Source organism: Doryrhamphus excisus, chromosome 14, assembly GCF_030265055.1.
Source record: "Doryrhamphus excisus isolate RoL2022-K1 chromosome 14, RoL_Dexc_1.0, whole genome shotgun sequence".
NCBI classification, from domain to species: domain Eukaryota; kingdom Metazoa; phylum Chordata; class Actinopteri; order Syngnathiformes; family Syngnathidae; genus Doryrhamphus; species Doryrhamphus excisus.
In genome coordinates, this window is record NC_080479.1 from 18,768,403 (window position 1) to 18,790,167 (window position 21,765).

Consider the following 21,765-nt stretch of genomic DNA (forward strand, 5'->3'; position numbering starts at 1 on the left):
GTGATTTTTGAAAAAAACGTAAGGGGTTAGTATGTCGTTTTTTTCAATTTTTTCAACTTGCTGAAAATGCACTTTTCTGGGCAAAAAAACAGCGGAAACCTCACACACACTCAACAGGGGGCCCAGAAGAGCCCAAAAATGGCATAAAATGCCAAAGTTTGAGGGTGTTGATTTTTGAAAAAAACGTAAGGGGTTAGTATGTCGTTTTTTTCAATTTTTTCAACTTGCTGAAAATGCACTTTTCTGATCAAAAAAACAGCAGAAACATCACACACACTCATCAGGGGCCCCACAAGCACCCAAAAATGGCATAAAATGCCAGATTTAAATTTTGTGATTTTTGAAAAAAACGTAAGGGGTTAGTATGTCCTTTTTTTCAATTTTTTCAACTTGCTGAAAATGCACTTTTCTGATCAAAAAAACAGCAGAAACATCACACACACTCATCAGGGGCCCCACAAGCACCCAAAAATGGCATAAAATGCCAGATTTAAATTTTGTGATTTTTGAAAAAAACGTAAGGGGTTAGTATGTCGTTTTTTTTCAATTTTTTCAACTTCCTGAAAGTGCACTTTTCTGGGCAAAAAAACAGCGGAAACCTCACACACACTCATCAGGGGGCCCAGAAGAGCCCAAAAATGGCATAAAATGCCAAAGTTTGAGGGTGTTGATTTTTGAAAAAAACGTAAGGGGTTAGTATGTCGTTTTTTTCAGTTTTTTCAACTTGCTGAAAATGCACTTTTCTGATCAAAAAAACAGCAGAAACATCACACACACTCATCAGGGGCCCCACAAGCACCCAAAAATGGCATAAAATGCCAGATTTAAATTTTGTGATTTTTGAAAAAAACGTAAGGGGTTAGTATGTCGTTTTTTTCAAATTTTTCAACTTGCTGAAAATGCACTTTTCTGGGCAAAAAAACAGCGGAAATTCACACACACTCAACAGGGGGCCCAGAAGAGCCCAAAAATGGCATAAAATGCCAAAGTTTGAGGGTGTTGATTTTTGAAAAAAACGTAAGGGGTTAGTATGTCGTTTTTTTCAATTTTTTCAACTTGCTGAAAATGCACTTTTCTGGGCAAAAAAACAGCGGAAACCTCACACACACTCAACAGGGGGCCCAGAAGAGCCCAAAAATGGCATAAAATGCCAAAGTTTGAGGGTGTTGATTTTTGAAAAAAACGTAAGGGTATGTCGTTTTTTTCAATTTTTTCAACTTGCTGAAAATGCACTTTTCTGATCAAAAAAACAGCAGAAACATCACACACACTCATCAGGGGCCCCACAAGCACCCAAAAATGGCATAAAATGCCAGATTTAAATTTTGTGATTTTTGAAAAAAACGTAAGGGGTTAGTATGTCGTTTTTTTCAATTTTTTCAACTTGCTGAAAATGCACTTTTCTGATCAAAAAACAGCAGAAACATCACGCACACTCATCAGGGGCCCCACAAGCACCCAAAAATGGCATAAAATGCCAGATTTAAATTTTGTGATTTTTGAAAAAAACGTAAGGGGTTAGTATGTCGTTTTTTTCAATTTTTTCAACTTGCTGAAAATGCACTTTTCTGGGCAAAAAAACAGCGGAAACCTCACACACACTCAACAGGGGGCCCAGAAGAGCCCAAAAGTGGCATAAAATGCCAAAGTTTGAGGGTGTTGATTTTTGAAAAAAACGTAAGGGGTTAGTATGTCGTTTTTTTCAATTTTTTCAACTTGCTGAAAATGCACTTTTCTGATCAAAAAAACAGCAGAAACATCACACACACTCATCAGGGGCCCCACAAGCACCCAAAAATGGCATAAAATGCCAGATTTAAATTTTGTGATTTTTGAAAAAAACGTAAGGGGTTAGTATGTCGTTTTTTTCAATTTTTTCAACTTGCTGAAAATGCACTTTTCTGGGCAAAAAAACAGCGGAAACCTCACACACACTCATCAGGGGGCCCAGAAGAGCCCAAAAATGGCATAAAATGCCAAAGTTTGAGGGTGTTGATTTTTGAAAAAAACGTAAGGGGTTAGTATGTCGTTTTTTTCAGTTTTTTCAACTTGCTGAAAATGCACTTTTCTGATCAAAAAAACAGCAGAAACATCACACACACTCATCAGGGGCCCCACAAGCACCCAAAAATGGCATAAAATGCCAGATTTAAATTTTGTGATTTTTGAAAAAAACGTAAGGGGTTAGTATGTCGTTTTTTTCAATTTTTTCAACTTGCTGAAAATGCACTTTTCTGGGCAAAAAAACAGCGAAAACCTCACACACACTCATCAGGGGGCCCAGAAGAGCCCAAAAATGGCATAAAATGCCAAAGTTTGAGGGTGTTGATTTTTGAAAAAAACGTAAGGGGTTAGTATGTCGTTTTTTTCAATTTTTTCAACTTGCTGAAAATGCACTTTTCTGGGCAAAAAAACAGCGGAAACCTCACACACACTCAACAGGGGGCCCAGAAGAGCCCCAAAATGGCATAAAATGCCAAAGTTTGAGGGTGTTGATTTTTGAAAAAAACGTAAGGGGTTAGTATGTCGTTTTTTTCCATTTTTTCAACTTGCTGAAAATGCACTTTTCTGATCAAAAAAACAGCAGAAAAATCACACACACTCATCAGGGGCCCCACAAGCACCCAAAAATGGCATAAAATGCCAGATTTAAATTTTGTGATTTTTGAAAAAAACGTAAGGGGTTAGTATGTCGTTTTTTTCAATTTTTTCAACTTGCTGAAAATGCACTTTTCTGGGCAAAAAAACAGCGGAAACCTCACACACACTCAACAGGGGGCCCAGAAGAGCCCAAAAGTGGCATAAAATGCCAAAGTTTGAGGGTGTTGATTTTTGAAAAAAACGTAAGGGGTTAGTATGTCGTTTTTTTCAATTTTTTCAACTTGCTGAAAATGCACTTTTCTGGGCAAAAAAACAGCGGAAACCTCACACACACTCAACAGGGGGCCCAGAAGAGCCCAAAAATGGCATAAAATGCCAGATTTAAATTTTGTGATTTTTGAAAAAAACGTAAGGGGTTAGTATGTCGTTTTTTTCAATTTTTTCAACTTGCTGAAAATGCACTTTTCTGGGCAAAAAAACAGCGAAAACCTCACACACACTCATCAGGGGGCCCAGAAGAGCCCAAAAATGGCATAAAATGCCAAAGTTTGAGGGTGTTGATTTTTGAAAAAAACGTAAGGGGTTAGTATGTCGTTTTTTTCAATTTTTTCAACTTGCTGAAAATGCACTTTTCTGGGCAAAAAAACAGCGGAAACCTCACACACACTCAACAGGGGGCCCAGAAGAGCCCCAAAATGGCATAAAATGCCAAAGTTTGAGGGTGTTGATTTTTGAAAAAAACGTAAGGGGTTAGTATGTCGTTTTTTTCCATTTTTTCAACTTGCTGAAAATGCACTTTTCTGATCAAAAAAACAGCAGAAAAATCACACACACTCATCAGGGGCCCCACAAGCACCCAAAAATGGCATAAAATGCCAGATTTAAATTTTGTGATTTTTGAAAAAAACGTAAGGGGTTAGTATGTCGTTTTTTTCAATTTTTTCAACTTGCTGAAAATGCACTTTTCTGGGCAAAAAAACAGCGGAAACCTCACACACACTCAACAGGGGGCCCAGAAGAGCCCAAAAGTGGCATAAAATGCCAAAGTTTGAGGGTGTTGATTTTTGAAAAAAACGTAAGGGGTTAGTATGTCGTTTTTTTCAATTTTTTCAACTTGCTGAAAATGCACTTTTCTGATCAAAAAAACAGCAGAAACATCACACACACTCATCAGGGGCCCCACAAGCACCCAAAAATGGCATAAAATGCCAGATTTAAATTTTGTGATTTTTGAAAAAAACGTAAGGGGTTAGTATGTCGTTTTTTTCAATTTTTTCAACTTGCTGAAAATGCACTTTTCTGGGCAAAAAAACAGCGAAAACCTCACACACACTCATCAGGGGGCCCAGAAGAGCCCAAAAATGGCATAAAATGCCAAAGTTTGAGGGTGTTGATTTTTGAAAAAAACGTAAGGGTTTAGTATGTCGTTTTTTTCAATTTTTTCAACTTGCTGAAAATGCACTTTTCTGGGCAAAAAAACAGCGGAAACCTCACACACTCAACAGGGGGCCCAGAAGAGCCCAAAAATGGCATAAAATGCCAAAGTTTGAGGGTGTTGATTTTTGAAAAAAACGTAAGGGGTTAGTATGTCGTTTTTTTCAGTTTTTTCAACTTGCTGAAAATGCACTTTTCTGATCAAAAAAACAGCAGAAACATCACACACACTCATCAGGGGCCCCACAAGCACCCAAAAATGGCATAAAATGCCAGATTTAAATTTTGTGATTTTTGAAAAAAACGTAAGGGGTTAGTATGTCGTTTTTTTCAATTTTTTCAACTTGCTGAAAATGCACTTTTCTGGGCAAAAAAACAGCGAAAACCTCACACACACTCATCAGGGGGCCCAGAAGAGCCCAAAAATGGCATAAAATGCCAAAGTTTGAGGGTGTTGATTTTTGAAAAAAACGTAAGGGGTTAGTATGTCGTTTTTTTCAATTTTTTCAACTTGCTGAAAATGCACTTTTCTGGGCAAAAAAACAGCGGAAACCTCACACACACTCAACAGGGGGCCCAGAAGAGCCCCAAAATGGCATAAAATGCCAAAGTTTGAGGGTGTTGATTTTTGAAAAAAACGTAAGGGGTTAGTATGTCGTTTTTTTCCATTTTTTCAACTTGCTGAAAATGCACTTTTCTGATCAAAAAAACAGCAGAAAAATCACACACACTCATCAGGGGCCCCACAAGCACCCAAAAATGGCATAAAATGCCAGATTTAAATTTTGTGATTTTTGAAAAAAACGTAAGGGGTTAGTATGTCGTTTTTTTCAATTTTTTCAACTTGCTGAAAATGCACTTTTCTGGGCAAAAAAACAGCGGAAACCTCACACACACTCAACAGGGGGCCCAGAAGAGCCCAAAAGTGGCATAAAATGCCAAAGTTTGAGGGTGTTGATTTTTGAAAAAAACGTAAGGGGTTAGTATGTCGTTTTTTTCAATTTTTTCAACTTGCTGAAAATGCACTTTTCTGGGCAAAAAAACAGCGGAAACCTCACACACACTCAACAGGGGGCCCAGAAGAGCCCAAAAATGGCATAAAATGCCAGATTTAAATTTTGTGATTTTTGAAAAAAACGTAAGGGGTTAGTATGTCGTTTTTTTCAATTTTTTCAACTTGCTGAAAATGCACTTTTCTGATCAAAAAAAAACAGCAGAAACATCACACACACTCATCAGGGGGCCCAGAAGAGCCCAAAAATGGCATAAAATGCCAAAGTTTGAGGGTGTTGATTTTTGAAAAAAACGTAAGGGTTTAGTATGTCGTTTTTTTCAATTTTTTCAACTTGCTGAAAATGCACTTTTCTGGGCAAAAAAACAGCGGAAACCTCACACACTCAACAGGGGGCCCAGAAGAGCCCAAAAATGGCATAAAATGCCAAAGTTTGAGGGTGTTGATTTTTGAAAAAAACGTAAGGGGTTAGTATGTCGTTTTTTTCAGTTTTTTCAACTTGCTGAAAATGCACTTTTCTGATCAAAAAAACAGCAGAAACATCACACACACTCATCAGGGGCCCCACAAGCACCCAAAAATGGCATAAAATGCCAGATTTAAATTTTGTGATTTTTGAAAAAAACGTAAGGGGTTAGTATGTCGTTTTTTTCAATTTTTTCAACTTGCTGAAAATGCACTTTTCTGGGCAAAAAAACAGCGAAAACCTCACACACACTCATCAGGGGGCCCAGAAGAGCCCAAAAATGGCATAAAATGCCAAAGTTTGAGGGTGTTGATTTTTGAAAAAAACGTAAGGGGTTAGTATGTCGTTTTTTTCAATTTTTTCAACTTGCTGAAAATGCACTTTTCTGGGCAAAAAAACAGCGGAAACCTCACACACACTCAACAGGGGGCCCAGAAGAGCCCCAAAATGGCATAAAATGCCAAAGTTTGAGGGTGTTGATTTTTGAAAAAAACGTAAGGGGTTATGTCGTTTTTTTCCATTTTTTCAACTTGCTGAAAATGCACTTTTCTGATCAAAAAAACAGCAGAAAAATCACACACACTCATCAGGGGCCCCACAAGCACCCAAAAATGGCATAAAATGCCAGATTTAAATTTTGTGATTTTTGAAAAAAACGTAAGGGGTTAGTATGTCGTTTTTTTCAATTTTTTCAACTTGCTGAAAATGCACTTTTCTGGGCAAAAAAACAGCGGAAACCTCACACACACTCAACAGGGGGCCCAGAAGAGCCCAAAAGTGGCATAAAATGCCAAAGTTTGAGGGTGTTGATTTTTGAAAAAAACGTAAGGGGTTAGTATGTCGTTTTTTTCCATTTTTTCAACTTGCTGAAAATGCACTTTTCTGATCAAAAAAACAGCAGAAAAATCACACACACTCATCAGGGGCCCCACAAGCACCCAAAAATGGCATAAAATGCCAGATTTAAATTTTGTGATTTTTGAAAAAAACGTAAGGGGTTAGTATGTCGTTTTTTTCAATTTTTTCAACTTGCTGAAAATGCACTTTTCTGGGCAAAAAAACAGCGGAAACCTCACACACACTCAACAGGGGGCCCAGAAGAGCCCAAAAGTGGCATAAAATGCCAAAGTTTGAGGGTGTTGATTTTTGAAAAAAACGTAAGGGGTTAGTATGTCGTTTTTTTCAATTTTTTCAACTTGCTGAAAATGCACTTTTCTGGGCAAAAAAACAGCGGAAACCTCACACACACTCAACAGGGGGCCCAGAAGAGCCCAAAAATGGCATAAAATGCCAGATTTAAATTTTGTGATTTTTGAAAAAAACGTAAGGGGTTAGTATGTCGTTTTTTTCAATTTTTTCAACTTGCTGAAAATGCACTTTTCTGATCAAAAAAAAACAGCAGAAACATCACACACACTCATCAGGGGGCCCAGAAGAGCCCAAAAATGGCATAAAATGCCAAAGTTTGAGGGTGTTGATTTTTGAAAAAAACGTAAGGGGTTAGTATGTCGTTTTTTTCAATTTTTTCAACTTGCTGAAAATGCACTTTTCTGATAAAAAAAACAGCAGAAACATCACACACACTCATCAGGGGCCCCACAAGCACCCAAAAATGGCATAAAATGCCAGATTTAAATTTTGTGATTTTTGAAAAAAACGTAAGGGGTTAGTATGTCGTTTTTTTCAATTTTTTCAACTTGCTGAAAATGCACTTTTCTGATCAAAAAAACAGCAGAAACATCACACACACTCATCAGGGGGCCCAGAAGAGCCCAAAAATGGCATAAAATGCCAAAGTTTGAGGGTGTTGATTTTTGAAAAAAACGTAAGGGGTTAGTATGTCGTTTTTTTCAAATTTTTCAACTTGCTGAAAATGCACTTTTCTGGTCAAAAAAATAGCGGAAACCTCACACACACTCATCAGGGGCCCCACAAGCACCCAAAAATGGCATAAAATGCCAGATTTAAATTTTGTGATTTTTGAAAAAAACGTAAGGGGTTAGTATGTCGTTTTTTTTCAATTTTTTCAACTTGCTGAAAATGCACTTTTCTGATCAAATAAACAGCAGAAACATCACACACACTCATCAGGGGGCCCAGAAGAGCCCAAAAATGGCATAAAATGCCAGATTTAAATTTTGTGATTTTTGAAAAAAACGTAAGGGGTTAGTATGTCGTTTTTTTCAAATTTTTCAACTTGCTGAAAATGCACTTTTCTGGTCAAAAAAATAGCGGAAACCTCACACACACTCATCAGGGGCCCCACAAGCACCCAAAAATGGCATAAAATGCCAGATTTAAATTTTGTGATTTTTGAAAAAAACGTAAGGGGTTAGTATGTCGTTTTTTTTCAATTTTTTCAACTTGCTGAAAATGCACTTTTCTGATCAAAAAAACAGCAGAAACATCACACACACTCATCAGGGGGCCCAGAAGAGCCCAAAAATGGCATAAAATGCCAAAGTTTGAGGGTGTTGATTTTTGAAAAAAACGTAAGGGGTTAGTATGTCGTTTTTTTCAATTTTTTCAACTTGCTGAAAATGCACTTTTCTGGTCAAAAAAATAGCGGAAACCTCACACACACTCATCAGGGGCCCCACAAGCACCCAAAAATGGCATAAAATGCCAGATTTAAATTTTGTGATTTTTGAAAAAAACGTAAGGGGTTAGTATGTCGTTTTTTTTCAATTTTTTCAACTTGCTGAAAATGCACTTTTCTGATCAAATAAACAGCAGAAACATCACACACACTCATCAGGGGGCCCAGAAGAGCCCAAAAATGGCATAAAATGCCAGATTTAAATTTTGTGATTTTTGAAAAAAACGTAAGGGGTTAGTATGTCGTTTTTTTTCAATTTTTTCAACTTGCTGAAAATGCACTTTTCTGATCAAAAAAACAGCAGAAACATCACACACACTCATCAGGGGGCCCAGAAGAGCCCAAAAATGGCATAAAATGCCAAAGTTTGAGGGTGTTGATTTTTGAAAAAAACGTAAGGGGTTAGTATGTCGTTTTTTTCAATTTTTTCAACTTGCTGAAAATGCACTTTTCTGGGCAAAAAAACAGCGGAAACCTCACACACACTCAACAGGGGGCCCAGAAGAGCCCAAAAGTGGCATAAAATGCCAAAGTTTGAGGGTGTTGATTTTTGAAAAAAACGTAAGGGGTTAGTATGTCGTTTTTTTCAATTTTTTCAACTTGCTGAAAATGCACTTTTCTGGGCAAAAAAACAGCGGAAACCTCACACACACTCAACAGGGGGCCCAGAAGAGCCCAAAAATGGCATAAAATGCCAGATTTAAATTTTGTGATTTTTGAAAAAAACGTAAGGGGTTAGTATGTCGTTTTTTTCAATTTTTTCAACTTGCTGAAAATGCACTTTTCTGATAAAAAAAAACAGCAGAAACATCACACACACTCATCAGGGGCCCCACAAGCACCCAAAAATGGCATAAAATGCCAGATTTAAATTTTGTGATTTTTGAAAAAAACGTAAGGGGTTAGTATGTCGTTTTTTTCAATTTTTTCAACTTGCTGAAAATGCACTTTTCTGATCAAAAAAACAGCAGAAACATCACACACACTCATCAGGGGCCCCACAAGCACCCAAAAATGGCATAAAATGCCAGATTTAAATTTTGTGATTTTTGAAAAAAACGTAAGGGGTTAGTATGTCGTTTTTTTCAATTTTTTCAACTTGCTGAAAATGCACTTTTCTGATCAAAAAAACAGCAGAAACATCACACACACTCATCAGGGGGCCCAGAAGAGCCCAAAAATGGCATAAAATGCCAAAGTTTGAGGGTGTTGATTTTTGAAAAAAACGTAAGGGGTTAGTATGTCGTTTTTTTCAAATTTTTCAACTTGCTGAAAATGCACTTTTCTGGTCAAAAAAATAGCGGAAACCTCACACACACTCATCAGGGGCCCCACAAGCACCCAAAAATGGCATAAAATGCCAGATTTAAATTTTGTGATTTTTGAAAAAAACGTAAGGGGTTAGTATGTCGTTTTTTTTCAATTTTTTCAACTTGCTGAAAATGCACTTTTCTGATCAAATAAACAGCAGAAACATCACACACACTCATCAGGGGGCCCAGAAGAGCCCAAAAATGGCATAAAATGCCAGATTTAAATTTTGTGATTTTTGAAAAAAACGTAAGGGGTTAGTATGTCGTTTTTTTCAAATTTTTCAACTTGCTGAAAATGCACTTTTCTGGTCAAAAAAATAGCGGAAACCTCACACACACTCATCAGGGGCCCCACAAGCACCCAAAAATGGCATAAAATGCCAGATTTAAATTTTGTGATTTTTGAAAAAAACGTAAGGGGTTAGTATGTCGTTTTTTTTCAATTTTTTCAACTTGCTGAAAATGCACTTTTCTGATCAAAAAAACAGCAGAAACATCACACACACTCATCAGGGGGCCCAGAAGAGCCCAAAAATGGCATAAAATGCCAAAGTTTGAGGGTGTTGATTTTTGAAAAAAACGTAAGGGGTTAGTATGTCGTTTTTTTTCAATTTTTTCAACTTGCTGAAAATGCACTTTTCTGATCAAATAAACAGCAGAAACATCACACACACTCATCAGGGGGCCCAGAAGAGCCCAAAAATGGCATAAAATGCCAGATTTAAATTTTGTGATTTTTGAAAAAAACGTAAGGGGTTAGTATGTCGTTTTTTTTTCAATTTTTTCAACTTGCTGAAAATGCACTTTTCTGATCAAAAAAACAGCAGAAACATCACACACACTCATCAGGGGGCCCAGAAGAGCCCAAAAATGGCATAAAATGCCAAAGTTTGAGGGTGTTGATTTTTGAAAAAAACGTAAGGGGTTAGTATGTCGTTTTTTCGTCTAATAAGGGGCCCCAGCAGTGCCCAAAAATACACATACATATGTACATATACACAAATACATACATACATACACGTACATATATACATATACACAAATACATACATACACGTACATATATACATATACACAAATACATACATACACGTACATGTATACATATACACAAATACATACATACACATACATGTATACATATACACAAATACATACATACACATACATGTATACATATACACAAATACATACATACTTGTACATATAGACATATACACAAATACATACATACACATACATGTATACATATACACAAATACATACATACTTGTACATATATACATATACACAAATACATACATACACATACATGTATACATATACACAAATACATACACATATACCAATACATAAACATACATACATATAAATACACATACATATTTACATATACACAGACAAATACATACACATATACAAATACATACACATATACAAATACATACACATACATACATATAAATACACGTACATATTTACATACACACATACATAGTATATACATACACACACACACATATATACATACACAGTATATACATACACACAGTATATACGTACATACACACACACACATATATACACACACACAGTATATACGTACATACACACACACACATATATACATACACAGTATATACATACACACAGTATATACGTACATACACACACACACATATATACACACACACAGTATATACGTACATACACACACACACATATATACACACACACAGTATATACGTACATACACACACAGGTATATATCATCTCAGCAACATATTTCAAAAAGAAAAAAACTTTTTAAAATTTGTTGCTAAAATATATTTTTTCTTCCTCATAATACTACAAAATAATACTACTTGTTAGATTTTACTATGCTTTATCTTGACTTTATTCTTGTAAAAATTACTGCATGTTTTTACATTTTTTTATCATATAGATAATTCTATTTGTCTCTTTTCTTGCTGAAGTCTATGTCTAGAATGTGGTGCAGGCCACACTTTGGACACCCCTGATATGGTACCACCCCCGTTTGACTTCCTGCGGTGGCTATTGTGTCCTCATGTAACATCGGTGACACCTAGTGACCGGTGTAGAGTACTACATAACCACGTTGAATGCGTCTTCTGAACGCCTTATATTTGTATCATACTTTAGACATTTGTATGCTTAATTTGCGAATTTAGGCAACACACACTCAACAGGGGCCCCAGAAGGACCCAAAAATGGAAGAGTTTGAATTTTGTGATTTTTGACAAAAAAAACGTAAGGGGTTAGTACGTCGTTTTTTTCAGTTTTTTTCAACTTGAAAAAATGCACTTTTCTGGTGAAAAAAAACAGGGGAAACCTCACACACACTAATAAGGGGCCCCAGAAGAACCCAAAAACGGCATAAAATGCCATAGTTTGAATTTGGTGATTTTTGACAAGAAACGGTTAGTATGTCGTTTTTTTCAGTTTTTTCAACTTGGAAAAATGCACTTTTCTGGTGAAAAAAACAGGGGAAACCTCACACACACTCATCAGGGGCCCCAGAAGGACCCAAAAATGGCATAAAATGCCATAGTTTGAATTTTGCGATTTTTGACAAAAAACGTAAGGGGTTAGTATGTCGTTTTTTTCAGTTTTTTCAACTTGCTTCTAATGCACTTTTCTGATTAAAAAAAACAAGGGAAACCTCACACACACTCATCAGGGCCCCAGAAGCATCCAAAAATGGCATAAAATGCCAGAGTTTGAAGTTTGCGATTTTTGACAAAAAACGTAAGGAGTTAGTATGTCGTTTTTTTCAGTTTTTTCAACTTGAAAAAATGTACTTTTCTGGTGAAAGAAACAAGGGAAACCTCACACACACTCATCAGGGCCCCAGAAGCACCCAAAAACGGCATAAAATGCGAGTGTTTGAATTTGGTGATTTTTGACAAAAAATGTAAGGGGTTAGTATGTCGTTTTTGTCAGTTTTTTCAACTTGCTTCTAATGCACTTTTCTGATTAAAAAAAACAAGGGAAACCTCACACACACTCATCAGGGGCCCCAGAAGCACCCAAAAATGGCATAAAATGCGAGTGTTTGAATTTGGTGATTTTTGACAAAAAACGTAAGGGGTTAGTATGTCGTTTTTTTCAGTTTTTTCAACTTGGAAAAATGCACTTTTCTGGTGAAAAAAAACAGGGAAACCTCACACACACTAATAAGGGGCCCCAGAAGGACCCAAAAACGGCATAAAATGCGAGTGTTTGAATTTGGTGATTTTTGACAAAAAACGTAAGGGGTCGTTTTTTTCAGTTTTTTTCAACTTGTAAAAATTCACTTTTCTATTGAAAAAAAACAGGGGAAACCTCACACACACTAATAAGGGGCCCCAGAAGGACCCAAAAATGGCATAAAATGCCAGAGTTTGAATTTTGCGATTTTTGACAAAAAACGTCAGGGGTTAGTATGTCGTTTTTTTCTGTTTTTTCAACTTGAAAAAATACACTTTTCTGGTGAAAAAAAAACATGGGAAACCTCACACACACTCATCAGGGGCACCAGAAGGACCCAAAAACAGCATAAAATGAGAGTGTTTGAATTTTGCAATTTTTGACAAAAAACGTCAGGGGTTAGTATGTCGTTTTTTTCAGTTTTTTTCAACTTGAAAAAATGCACTTTTCTGGTGAAAAAAAACAGGGGAAACCTCACACACACTCATAAGGGGCCCCAGAAGGACCCAAAAACGGCATAAAATGCCATAGTTTGAATTTGGTGATTTTTGACAAGAAACGGTTAGTATGTCGTTTTTTTCAGTTTTTTCAACTTGGAAAAATGCACTTTTCTGGTGAAAAAAACAGGGAAACCTCACACACACTAATAAGGGGCCCCAGAAGGACCCAAAAACGGCATAAAATGCGAGTGTTTGAATTTGGTGATTTTTGACAAAAAACGTAAGGGGTTAGTATGTCGTTTTTTTCTTTTTTTTCAACTTGAAAAAAATGCACTTTTCTGATGAAAAAAACAAGGGAAACCTCATACACACTCATCAGGGGCCCCAGAAGGACCCAAAAAAGGCATAAAATGCCAGAGTTTGAATTGGGTGATTTTTGACAAAAAACGTAAGGGGTTAGTATGTCGTTTTTTTCATATTTTCAACTTGCTGAAAATGCACTTTTCTGGTGAAAAAAACAGGGGAAACCTCACACACACTAATAAGGGGCCCCAGAAGGACCCTAAAACGGCATAAAATGCCATAGTTTGAATTTTGTGATTTTTGACTTAAATTGTGAATTCAGGCAAAAAGTACAAAAACTCCAATGTTTATTTTTGGACTAATCCAACCGAATATGTTTTGTAAAGATGTGACACCTCGCTAACTTGAAGCGTCGTTGCAGACTTGAAGACGATGAGCGATCGTCTGAAGAGCAGGTACTACACCACGCGCAAGCTGTTCATGGCCGACATGCAGCGCATCTTCACCAACTGTCGCGAGTACAATCCCCCGGAGAGCGAGTACTACAAGTGCGCCAACCTACTGGAGAAGTTCTTCTACACTAAGATCAAGGAAGCGGGCCTGATGGACAAGTGAAGGCGCCAAAGCAAGCCATGAACGAGGAGTTGATCCTGCCAAAACCAGGAAGACGAGCTCGAGATTTGGAATTTGTACTATACAACTTTTTTTTTTTTTTTTCCTTTCTGCACCGATGTTGACTTCGTCTCTGCGATGCGCCGCTTAGGGCAGTTTGACTATCAAAAAGCACTTTTATTTCTTCTTTCCCTCCAGTTTGCCTGCTGTCCGCTTCCACGGACTCCAGTTTTTATTTATGTGCTCTCATTCTTCCAAGTCTTAATTTATTCCTTCTTACATTTGTCCTGCAGATAGAGATTGACAACTTTATACTTTGAGATTGTGCAATACCGTGTCCTTTTTTTGGTTTTTGTAAAGAAGAAAAAAAAAAGCATTTTGTATGAGACGCCTGTACGGTTGGTTCTAACCACGCAGGAGTAGCCGCTTTTGTAGACCCAATTAAAAACAACTCATTACTTCTTTCTACATGCTGTCAAAACTGCAAACCTTTATTTACGACTTTATTTCGGATTCATTCACGTTCACGACGGAGCTATCGCCACGGTAACAAGGATATTAGTTAAAATAAAAAAAAAAACTGGTGGGTAAAATCAGCGACATCCCACAAAGGACTTGTACTTCTCTAACGTCTGTGACGTCCTCGACATCCTGCGTTCCTTCTTCTGCTTGAAAACCGGCGAGCTGAGGAACTGCGTGTCTGTGAATTTGTCTCCCCGGCGAAGTTTCCTGTCGGAAGAAGACAATACGTCCATTAGATAATAAAATTAAAACACAGATCATCGGTAGCGAGAAGTAGCGAATATTTAAGCATAGAAAACCTGTTTACGGTCTTTTAAATACACTTTAACATTATGAGAGCCCTCTAGACATGAAATAACACCCCTATAGTCACCTTTACACTCCTATTACCCAATAAGGTAGACAGAAGAGAAAAAAAAAAGACAGAACCCATGTTTACCACCTTCTAAATACACTTTTCAACATGATTAGAGCCCTCTATACATGAAATAACACCCCTATAGTCATCTTTACACTCCTATTACCCAATAAGGTAGACAAGAGAAAAAAAAGACAGAATTTACCACCTTCTAAATACACTTTTCAACATGATTAGAGCCCTCTACACATGAAATAACACCCCTATAGTCACCTTTACATTCCTATTACCCAATACAGTAATGGGAATCATAGAGAAAATAAGACATAAACCCTGTTTACTACCTTCTGAGTGCGCTTTTTAACATTAGAGACCTCTGAACATGAAATAACACCCCTATAGTCACATTTACACACCTATTACCCAATAAGGTAGACAGAAGAGGAAAAAAAGACAGAAACAGTATTTACCACCTTCTAAATACACTTTTCAACATTAGAGCCCTCTAGACATGAAATAACACCCCTATAGTCACCTTTACATTCCTATTACCCAATACAGTAATGGGAATCATAGAGAAAATAAGACATAAACCCTGTTTACTACCTTCTGAGTGCACTTTTTAACATTAGAGAACTCTGAACATGAAATAACACCCCTATAGTCACCTTTACACACCTATTACCCAATAAGGTAGACAGAAGAGGAAAAGACAGAAACAGTATTTACCACCTTCTAAATACACTTTTCAACATGATTAGAGCCCTCTAGACATGAAATAGCACCCCTATAGTCACCTTTACATTCCTATTACCCAATACAGTAATGGGAATCATAGAGAAAATAAGACATAAACCCCGTTTACTACCTTCTGAGTGCGCTTTTTAACATTAGAGACCTCTGAACATGAAATAACACCCCTATAGTCACCTTTACACTCCTATTACCCAATAAGGTAGACAGAAGAGAAAAAAAAAACAGAAACCATGTTTACTACCTTCTAAATACACTTTTCAACATGATTAGAGCCCTCTACACATGAAATAACACCCCTATAGTCACCTTTACACTCCCATTACCCAATACAGTAATGGGAATCATAGAGAAAATAAGACATAAACCCTGTTTACTACCTTCTGAGTGCGCTTTTTAACATTAGAGACCTCTGAACATGAAATAACACCCCTACAGTCACCTTTACACTCCTACTTCCCAATACAGTAGACAAGGATGTAAGACAGAAAACCCGTTTACTACCTTCTAAATACGCTTTGTAACATTAGAGGCCTCTAGACATGAAATAACACCCCTATAGTCACATTTATTTTTGTATGAACGGCTCCAAATGAACTGTCAATCAAGCCAAAAGATAACACTCAAGTCTAAATCTAAACAAGTCTAAATCTGGTGTTAAACCACGCCAAAGTTTCAGATAATGAGTCCTGAAAGAAGTTTGGGGTGGCTCAAAACGCTCGTTTTCAGAGGGCGTGGTAAAACTGTCCCTTTGTGATGTCACAGAGGGGCGACTTCCTTATATGGAAACCTTATATCTAATCTGTGTTGACGTTGAGTGAGCGAGAACGTACGCGTGCAAGGAGGGCTCCTTGTAGTCCACCACCATGGTGCGGCGCCGCTTGCGTGCCGGGACGGGGGTGGAGCATCGCACGTTGCGGTAGGCTGCGGAGGACATATTGGTGACGTCACACAGACTCAAGCCCCGCCCTGCTGTCCTTACACCGAGCACACCTGGAGAGGCGGTGAGGAAGAAGAAGAAGAAGAAAAGTGCAGCAGTGACCATCAGGAAAGGAGAAGCGACGCATGAAGAGAGAGTTGAGGCAGCTAATGCTAAGCTAACAAGTCAAATGTTTACATTTCTTGGATCGTTGGGGCGTCTGCTGGGGCGGCGGCGGTGTGGCGTCACAGGGGGAGTCTCCAAAGTCGGACAGAACGTTAAACGTCATCATCTGGGCCTCGAGCAGAGGACTGACGGCAGGAAAGGTCGCCTCGTCGACTTCCTGTCTGAGAGGTTCTGAAGAGAAAGCGGGAAGAATCAGGAGTCTTCCCTCCTTTCCCGAGTGGAATATTTCAAGGCAAAAACTGGCTCACCTTCACGGAAAAATTCCGCAGGTGCCGACGGGCTGCCGCCCTTTTTGGATGGACGCCCTCTTCGGGTGGCGATGGTCTTTGTGGTCTGGGAAGACCTGCGCCCCATCCTGGTGGTCTTGGGGACGTACAAGCTGTCCTCGGACTCGGAGGACGGCGAGGAAGTGGCGTCGAAACCGGCGTCGGAACCGGTGTCGGCCCCGGCGGGGGAGGCCTCGTGCGTTTCCGCTTCCCCCTTAAGGGGCGTGGGCTGAGCGTATTCGGGCTTGGGCTTGAAGGGCGTGACGTGGACCGCCTCCTCGCAGTCAAAGTCAAACGTGTCGTTGAAACCCAGCGAGGTGTTGGCGTTGCTCGCCGACGGCGGCGGCGCCGGCACTTTTGACCGCGTGGCCGAACGATCCCGACTCTTGGAGCGGGTCCTGGATTTGGGGTTCTCCCATGGCTTCTTCAAAGCGGGACGGTCCGGCTTGCGGCCTCTCTCTGGGGGTTTGGCTTTGGAGGGTTCCGGTTTGGGGCGGTGCTCTCGGCGGCGGCGCTTCCTGCCGGACTGCTGCGTCTTTCTCAGGAGTTTCCCATTTGATTCCGGGACATCGGAATGGGAATCTGCAGTGTCGACGTCCTGCCTTGGATCCTCACCGTTAGGAGGCGCTGCTGCCGAGTCCGACTCACAAAGGGGCCGCCACGCTTGCACCCGTTCAGACCTCCGCCCACTCCTTCGTCTCGCACGCCGCTGCCTCACGGCCACCGTTGGCGGCAAGACCGCAAGCTGCTCAGGGTCTGCCAAAGTAAACAAGGCCATTATTCAAGTAGGGCGTTAAATCCTGCCGAGGGACCAGCACACATGAAGGCCAGCCCCCAATAATCTTCAACTGTGTTCAGGCACCCCATCAATACACGCCCCCGTCAAACGGACACCCCGCCTGACCGCGTCAATAAACACCACACCTCAAATAGACGCCACCTCACGCCCTTACGGAAATAAAAGAGGGCAGCGCCACAAGGTGGTATCTGTAAAGCTGGCCTGGACGAGGTACAAATAGGAATTTTTTTTTTTAACAAGTCAAAAATAAACACGTAAATGTACCCTTCAGTGAATTATAGATTTGAGAATTATTTCATTTTTATTACAACTATTTTATTCCAAAAATGTAATAAAAAATATTTAATTAACATAATTTAATTAATATTTATACATACTACTTAAAAACTATTTTATTATAAGGTAAAGTAATATTATTTTATTATTATATTATTATTAATTTTATTATATAAAATTATAGTATAATAATATATTTTATTATTATATTATTTAAAGTAATATAATAATATATTTTATTATTATATTATTTAAAGTAATATTATTTTGAAAAATAATTTCAACAACATTTTTGGAAATAATTTATAGCAATTATATAAAACACCTAAGTTTATAAACAACCATAATTTTATTCATATATATATATATATAGATATATAAACAAATAATATTCTAATATCATAAAATTAATAATTAAATAAAATCATAAAATATATTATAAAATCATTTTTTATACGTTTCTATTCAAAATAATTTATCAACATTTAAAGATCTTTGGAATTCACTTAAGTTACTTTAAACACTTTTATTCTAAGTTTATTAACAACATTTGTATTCAGAAAAATAATTGTATCAATATTATTAATTAAAATTAATTAATTAATTATTATTAATTAAATTAATATTATTAATTTACAATCGCATAAAACACGTACGCTTATTACCAACAGTGACTTTATTCAAAATATTTTAATTATTGTATTCAAATAACTTTATCGACACTTACAAATATAAATTGACAATGACTTAAAACACTTATTGTAAGATTATTAATAACAATAATGTTATTGAAAAAAAAAGTGGCTGTGTGATGAAATGGTAATTAAATAACATTAAGGTGACCGTGTCCCGACAGTGTGTGTGTGTGTGTGTGTGTGTGTGTGTACCAGCACAATGTGGCGAGACATCACACACCGCCGTCTTGCTGTTCCTCTTTCTTCTGCAGAATTCATAAGAATAAAACGCAGATATTAGAAAATATTTGGGTGATTTATCGCCATTCCCATGGAACGTATCCGTGTTGTCCTGGTAGAAAAGTGTCCCTTTAAGTGAAATGTACCTTGGCGAGACCGTGTGGGCTTCCGTGGTCTCCATGGTCAGGTCTGCGGCTTTGGCCTACATCATAAAAAAACGCTTGTGAGCATCATCTCCATTTTAGGGTGTACTAAAGAAGAGCACCACCTGTGGAGAAGATGCCGATGCTTCCTGCTCCTGGAGCTGGCGTCTGAGCATCACCAAGTGGATGAGGAGTTTGTGCAGCTCGTGCTTCTGCTGCAGGATGACGTCACCGGCCTGCCTCAACTTGTCCTTCTCCGCCTGCAGCGCCAAGGCCAGCGCCTTGTTGTTCTGTTGCGCCCTCTCCAGGATGCTGGCGTGATTCCTGATGATCCCTGGAAAACAAAAATCAGATGTTTTTTTTTTATTTATTTTTTTACGATGAGTCGCACCGCGTCAGACATGATTAGCCTTACCGCCATTTTTGGCTAGTCGGCGGCATCTTCCTCTGCTGAGCGCCGCTGCCGTGGCCAGACGTTTGTTTCTCTTCTCCTTAATGTCCTCCAAAAGCCGCTCATAAGACTTCTTACGTTCTCTCTCCATGACTCGAACCCCCAAAGGCTAGCCGGCACAACTTGCAGTCATTAGACGGATAATGAAACGCTCAAAACAGCTAGCGCCCAAGCTAGCTAGCTAGCTCGCTAGCTAGCAGGACTACTTGTCAACAGCTTCGAGTGAAACACGCTAAAAAAGACACACGAGTTCACCATATACGTAGTAGTTGTGTGAATACAACCCACCGAAAGCTGTATAAATCCACAAAATTATGCATCGAAGCCAGTATTTCCTCCAGTTAGTCACGAAAACACAACATTCACGTCGAGCGATACACGTCTCCTTTTCGGGGAGATTCAAAATACGTGCCGTGCGCTCTGATTGGTGGGAACTGAACGTGACGTCACTTAGGGGGAACTGCTCGACAGAGGGCGCTCGTGTCACACACACAAGAGCAATACAATAATATTTTAGATTTAATTGTGTGAATGCAAATTTATTCTAATTCCTTACATTTTTCAAATGAATCCAGCCTTTAATTGTTCAGCTCATTCGTAACAATTTGTTATATATTCAGGTATTCACAGATTTTCCAAAAATCACACACCATTGAAAATGAAAGGGCCATTTTTTAAACTTATTCTCGTGGTACATTCTCAAACAATTCCAACCAACACATCATGAAATCATTCCACTCATTCAAGACTATTTTTCACTTTCAAAAAAATTACATTTTTTGCAAAAAATATTTTTTTTTCGCAACACCACTTCACTATTTTTTTCAACAAAACAAACCATTCCAACATCAAGGCAGTCAACACGTTCATGACGTTCAGGCTATCCGCGTATTCACATAAAATTGTAGTTTTATGCAAAATGTACACATTGTTTCTTAGTCTTGTAACACCTTCATTTTTCAGGCCATTAAAACTAAATTAAAACTAAAATTAAGACAGGAAGTCATTCCAGTCATTAGGGAATAGTTCTCTATCTCTGCAGATATTTCAAAAACATTCCCTGATCCTCCAAAAATACCACAACTTTTTTTCCCCATTGAAAAAAAACGGGACGTTTTTCAAGCCTTCAACATTCCTCGACCAATTCCAAACATTCCACTCAATCGGGATTTTTAAAGTGACCATACTTCCATTTTCAAAAATGCAAATTTTGGTGTTAGCTGCTACAATCCCAATTTTGGTGTAGCTTGGTTTATATGCAGGTCACGTATGGAAATACATGTTGCCTTTTTTTGGAAGTTCCTGTTCCGCGCATCGCTAGCGTGCTAACATGCTAACTGACACTTAACCCACCACATCTTGGTGTAGCTTGGTTTATATGCAGGTCACGTATGGAAATACATGTTGGCGTTTTTTTTGGAAGGTCCTGTTCCGCACATCGCTAGCATGCTAACATGCTAACATGCTAACTGACACTTAACCCACCACATTTTGGTGTAGCTTGGTTGATATGCAGGTCACGTATGGAAATACATGTTGGTGTTTTTTTGGAAGGTCCTGTTCTGCACATCGCTAGCGTGCTAACATGCTAACTGACACTTAACCCACCACATCTTGGTGTAGCTTGGTTGATATGCAGGTCACGTATGGAAAAATGTTGGCGTTTTTTTTGGAAGGTCCCGTTCAGCGCATCGATAGCGTGCTAACATGCTAACATGCTAACTGACACTTAACCCACCACATCTTGGTGTAGCTTGGTTGATATGCAGGTCACGTATGGAAATACATGTTGGCGTTTTTTTGGAAGGTCCTGTTCCGCGCATCGATAGCGTGCTAACATGCTAACTGCTGTTTAGCCGTTTAGAACTCCCAGATGAGAGAAGACTATAACCGGGTTCTGTTACACATCAGGATCGTGGATGACGGGAAAAATATCCATGAAGCGTTCACACGCGGCGAGTTGATCATCTCTGTCTGTTTGTATGTGTTCAAAAAAAACTGAAAATGGAATATGGAAGAACTGATTACATTTTGGGAGGGTGATCCGGATCACTGTCTGGATCCAGGAATTTGTTTATTGCAAGATGGGACCGTTTACAGCACCTGTGCACATAACGCCGGAGCACATGGAAAAAAATACAAGACAAATTTCCAACAGGTTCTACAACATATCAAAAACTGATGCGGA

General features: G+C 38.5%; 2 protein-coding genes across 4 annotated transcripts in view; one reads left to right on the forward strand and one right to left on the reverse strand.

Annotated features, from left to right (window-relative positions):
• Nucleotides 1-14,499, forward strand: part of kat2b (K(lysine) acetyltransferase 2B) — a 31,087-nt gene extending 16,588 nt beyond the window's left edge. Inside the window, exon 18 of one of the 2 annotated variants that reach the window (XM_058046765.1) lies at nucleotides 13,800-14,499. In XM_058046765.1, coding sequence (XP_057902748.1) covers nucleotides 13,800-13,993 — 194 coding nt within the window. In that variant the 3' untranslated portion in view covers nucleotides 13,994-14,499. The remainder of the gene's footprint in view (nucleotides 1-13,799) is intronic. The other variant, XM_058046766.1, reaches the window with a different exon arrangement.
• Nucleotides 14,500-14,506: 7 nt separating this feature from the next.
• On the reverse strand, nucleotides 14,507-20,004 carry sgo1 (shugoshin 1). Of its 2 annotated transcripts, none has more exons than XM_058046768.1 (8): nucleotides 19,542-20,004; nucleotides 19,252-19,460; nucleotides 19,130-19,185; nucleotides 18,957-19,009; nucleotides 16,977-17,750; nucleotides 16,741-16,899; nucleotides 16,457-16,547; nucleotides 14,507-14,719 (listed from the first exon to the last, which is right to left on the reverse strand). In XM_058046768.1, the coding sequence occupies exons 1-8, from the start codon at nucleotides 19,666-19,668 to the stop codon at nucleotides 14,584-14,586; spliced, it is 1,605 nt and encodes a 534-aa protein (XP_057902751.1). In that variant the 5' UTR covers nucleotides 19,669-20,004; the 3' UTR covers nucleotides 14,507-14,583. The 2 variants fall into 2 exon arrangements, with proteins under 2 accessions (XP_057902751.1, XP_057902750.1); XM_058046767.1 differs by having other exon boundaries at nucleotides 14,510-14,719; nucleotides 16,457-16,616.
• Nucleotides 20,005-21,765: the final 1,761 nt, after the last annotated feature.

What these genes read in the sequence shown, in the direction of transcription:
- sgo1 (XM_058046767.1), bottom strand. Translation starts at nt 19,668, where the DNA reads ATGGAGAGAGAACGTAAGAAGTCTTATGAGCGGCTTTTGGAGGACATT. An exon ending in CCGACTAGCCAAAAATGGCG is followed by an intron (nt 19,461 to 19,541) that starts GTAAGGCTAATC and finishes TTTGTTTTCCAG; the next exon opens with GGATCATCAGGAATCACGCC. An exon ending in TGTCTCGCCACATTGTGCTG is followed by an intron (nt 17,751 to 18,956) that starts GTACACACACAC and finishes TTACTTTGGCAG; the next exon opens with ACCCTGAGCAGCTTGCGGTC.